General features: G+C 59.4%; 1 protein-coding gene across 1 annotated transcript; it reads left to right on the plus strand.

The window, feature by feature from the left end:
• The first annotated feature begins 1,216 nt into the window (after window positions 1-1,216).
• On the plus strand, window positions 1,217-2,544 carry POU4F3 (POU class 4 homeobox 3). The gene is made up of 2 exons (XM_049873989.1): window positions 1,217-1,336; window positions 1,648-2,544. The coding sequence occupies exons 1-2, from the start codon at window positions 1,217-1,219 to the stop codon at window positions 2,542-2,544; spliced, it is 1,017 nt and encodes a 338-aa protein (XP_049729946.1).
• The last annotated feature ends 438 nt before the right edge of the window (window positions 2,545-2,982 follow it).

Below are 2,982 nucleotides of genomic sequence, written 5' to 3' on the forward strand. Positions count from 1 at the left end.
TGGAATGAATGAGTAAATGAGTGAGTGAATGGCTCTGCCCCTAACCGCTAGCTATGCGGTCTTGGGCAAATCATTGAACCCCTCGGATCCACGTTTTCTTCATCTGTGAAACTGGATAACAGTACCTACGCCACAGGATTGGTACGAAGATCACATGAGCAACTCTCTAAACTGCCTAGCACATATTAGAATTCCACCATGGTAGTTCTTATTATAAGCAGTGGGGCTTTTAAGCTTTGGCGTCCAGGAGAAGTGCACTAACTTCCAAGGCAAAGCAGGCCGTCCTGGACTGTCACTAATATAAAAAATACTCTCTAAACTTTCTCAGATTGGCGGATTGCAGAAAGAGGTTGAGGCCCAAGCTGCCTTTCTCAGGCGAAGGCAAGGAAGGCCAGCGTGGGGAGGAAGAAGGCACAGGCCTCCTGGACTGGGCAGGCAGTACTGAGCCCACTTCCACCTCGGCAGGCGGCTGGGGAGGGTGGTCACCTGGGACTCACTCTGGCAGCCCCTTGCCTTACCCCGGGTTGGTCTGGGCGCTGGGAGGCGCCTCCTCGCTGCTCCGCGGGGCCGGTCTCTGGTGGACGGTTCGGGCGGGAGGCCAGGAGCGCCCTGGAAATGGGCAGTTTGGCGGCAGCCGGGCCGACGGGGAGTGTGTGTGTGTGTGTGTGTATGTGTGTGTGTGTGTGTTGGGGGATTAGAGTAGGTTCAGCTTCCTGCCCCCGCCCTGCTCGGAGCTGCCTTTAGATCGGGCAGTCAGAGTTGGGACAGGACAGAGTGGTTTAGGACTTTGGGGTGGGGGTGGGGGTGGGGGCGGGGGTGGGGGGAGTGCACAAAGAAGAAAGAATCCGGAAGGTCTGGTGGGTCGGAGTCAGGCGGGGCGAGGCGGGCGGGGAGAGACCAGGCCCAGCCAGGGTATAAATGAGGAGGTGGGGGCGGCTCCGGCCGGCGCTGAGAGGCGCCCTGCGAACTGCAGCCTCGCCTAGCCTCCCAGGCCGCCCCAGCGAGTCCTGGGCGCGTGAGCACGCCTGCGCGCTCCCGGGCCTTTCCTGGCAAGCTGCTTGTAAGATGAGTGTAGAAGCAGGTGGGGGAGAGGGGAGGCAGCAAGCTAGAGTGCGAGGGGAGCGCGGGCGCTGAGCGGCGCTCACTTGGAGCGCGGCGAGCGAGCGAGAAGAGCCTCATCCATGTCCCCCGCTGCCTCCCTGCCAGGCGCGCGAAGATGATGGCCATGAACGCCAAGCAGCCTTTCGGCATGCACCCGGTGCTGCAAGAGCCCAAATTCTCCAGCCTGCACTCCGGCTCCGAGGCCATGCGCAGAGTCTGTCTCCCAGCCCCGCAGGTACGTAGTGGAGCATAATTACCGCTCGAAGGCACATATTTGACAGGCACTCGCTTCATGTTTTTTTCATGTCTCCCAGAACAATCGCCGCTGTCTGAACCTCTCTCCTTGTCTCCCCCGCGCTCTGTCCCCGCGCGCTCTTTCTATTCATGTCTCTGATCCACACGTCTGTTCCAGCAGAGCCGCTGCCTCAGTATTAATTTTTATGACCTGGGCTTTGAGGAGAGGCATCTCAGTTGTTTGAAAATGTGTTTTTATCCTGAGTTGACAGTATTCCCCACTGACCGTGCTGTGCGCCTTCTTGCTTGCAGCTGCAGGGTAATATATTTGGAAGCTTTGATGAGAGTCTGCTGGCACGCGCCGAAGCTCTGGCGGCGGTGGATATCGTCTCCCACGGCAAGAACCATCCGTTCAAGCCCGACGCCACCTACCATACCATGAGCAGCGTGCCCTGCACGTCCACTTCCTCCACCGTGCCCATCTCCCACCCGGCCGCGCTCACCTCGCACCCGCACCACGCCGTGCACCAGGGGCTAGAAGGCGACCTGCTGGAGCACATCTCGCCCACGCTAAGCGTGAGCGGTTTGGGCGCCCCCGAGCACTCGGTGATGCCCGCTCAGATCCACCCACACCACCTGGGCGCCATGGGCCACCTGCACCAGGCAATGGGCATGAGTCACCCGCATGCCGTGGCGCCTCACAGCGCCATGCCTGCATGCCTCAGTGACGTGGAGTCAGACCCACGAGAGCTTGAAGCCTTCGCGGAGCGCTTCAAGCAGCGGCGCATCAAGCTGGGAGTGACCCAAGCGGACGTGGGTGCAGCTCTGGCCAACCTCAAGATCCCTGGCGTGGGCTCGCTCAGCCAGAGCACCATCTGCAGGTTTGAGTCTCTCACTCTCTCGCACAACAACATGATTGCTCTTAAGCCGGTGCTCCAGGCCTGGCTGGAGGAGGCTGAGGCCGCCTACCGCGAGAAGAACAGCAAGCCGGAGCTCTTCAACGGCAGTGAGCGGAAGCGCAAACGCACGTCCATAGCAGCGCCGGAGAAGCGCTCACTCGAGGCCTACTTCGCCATCCAGCCACGGCCTTCATCCGAGAAGATCGCGGCCATCGCTGAGAAACTGGACCTTAAAAAGAACGTGGTGAGGGTCTGGTTCTGCAACCAGAGACAGAAACAGAAACGAATGAAGTACTCGGCCGTCCACTGACTGCAGCAAGGAGCAGCGTTCGGAGCTGGGAGAACCGAGGGCATTCCTCCCTCCCGGGGGGGGGGGAGGGGTATGGGGCGTTTCCCCGGCAGGTCACGCTCTCTCTTCCGAAGCCACGGACTTTCCCCTTTATTCCGCCAGACTGCTTCCCGGCCTTCTCTTTCTCTCTTCCATTCTATTCCCACCAAAAAAGTTTTGACACTTGGAAAAAATTCATGAAGGTCGGCTGGAAAGGACCTGCGCTGTTCGTGGTGCTGAAATTCGCCCTAGCACGCTGTATCTTGCGGCCTCGGAGCAGGAACCCAGCTGCTCCGGGTAGTGAACTGGCTGGACTACCAGGTGCGGGAGTGAAGGCGCCAGTCTGCTGAGCGCGTTTAAGCAAGGGATGAAGGGATGGTAAGGAAGTGATAAATAATAATAGTAAGGCTAGAATACCTA

This window comes from Elephas maximus, chromosome 2, assembly GCF_024166365.1.
Source record: "Elephas maximus indicus isolate mEleMax1 chromosome 2, mEleMax1 primary haplotype, whole genome shotgun sequence".
NCBI classification, from domain to species: domain Eukaryota; kingdom Metazoa; phylum Chordata; class Mammalia; order Proboscidea; family Elephantidae; genus Elephas; species Elephas maximus.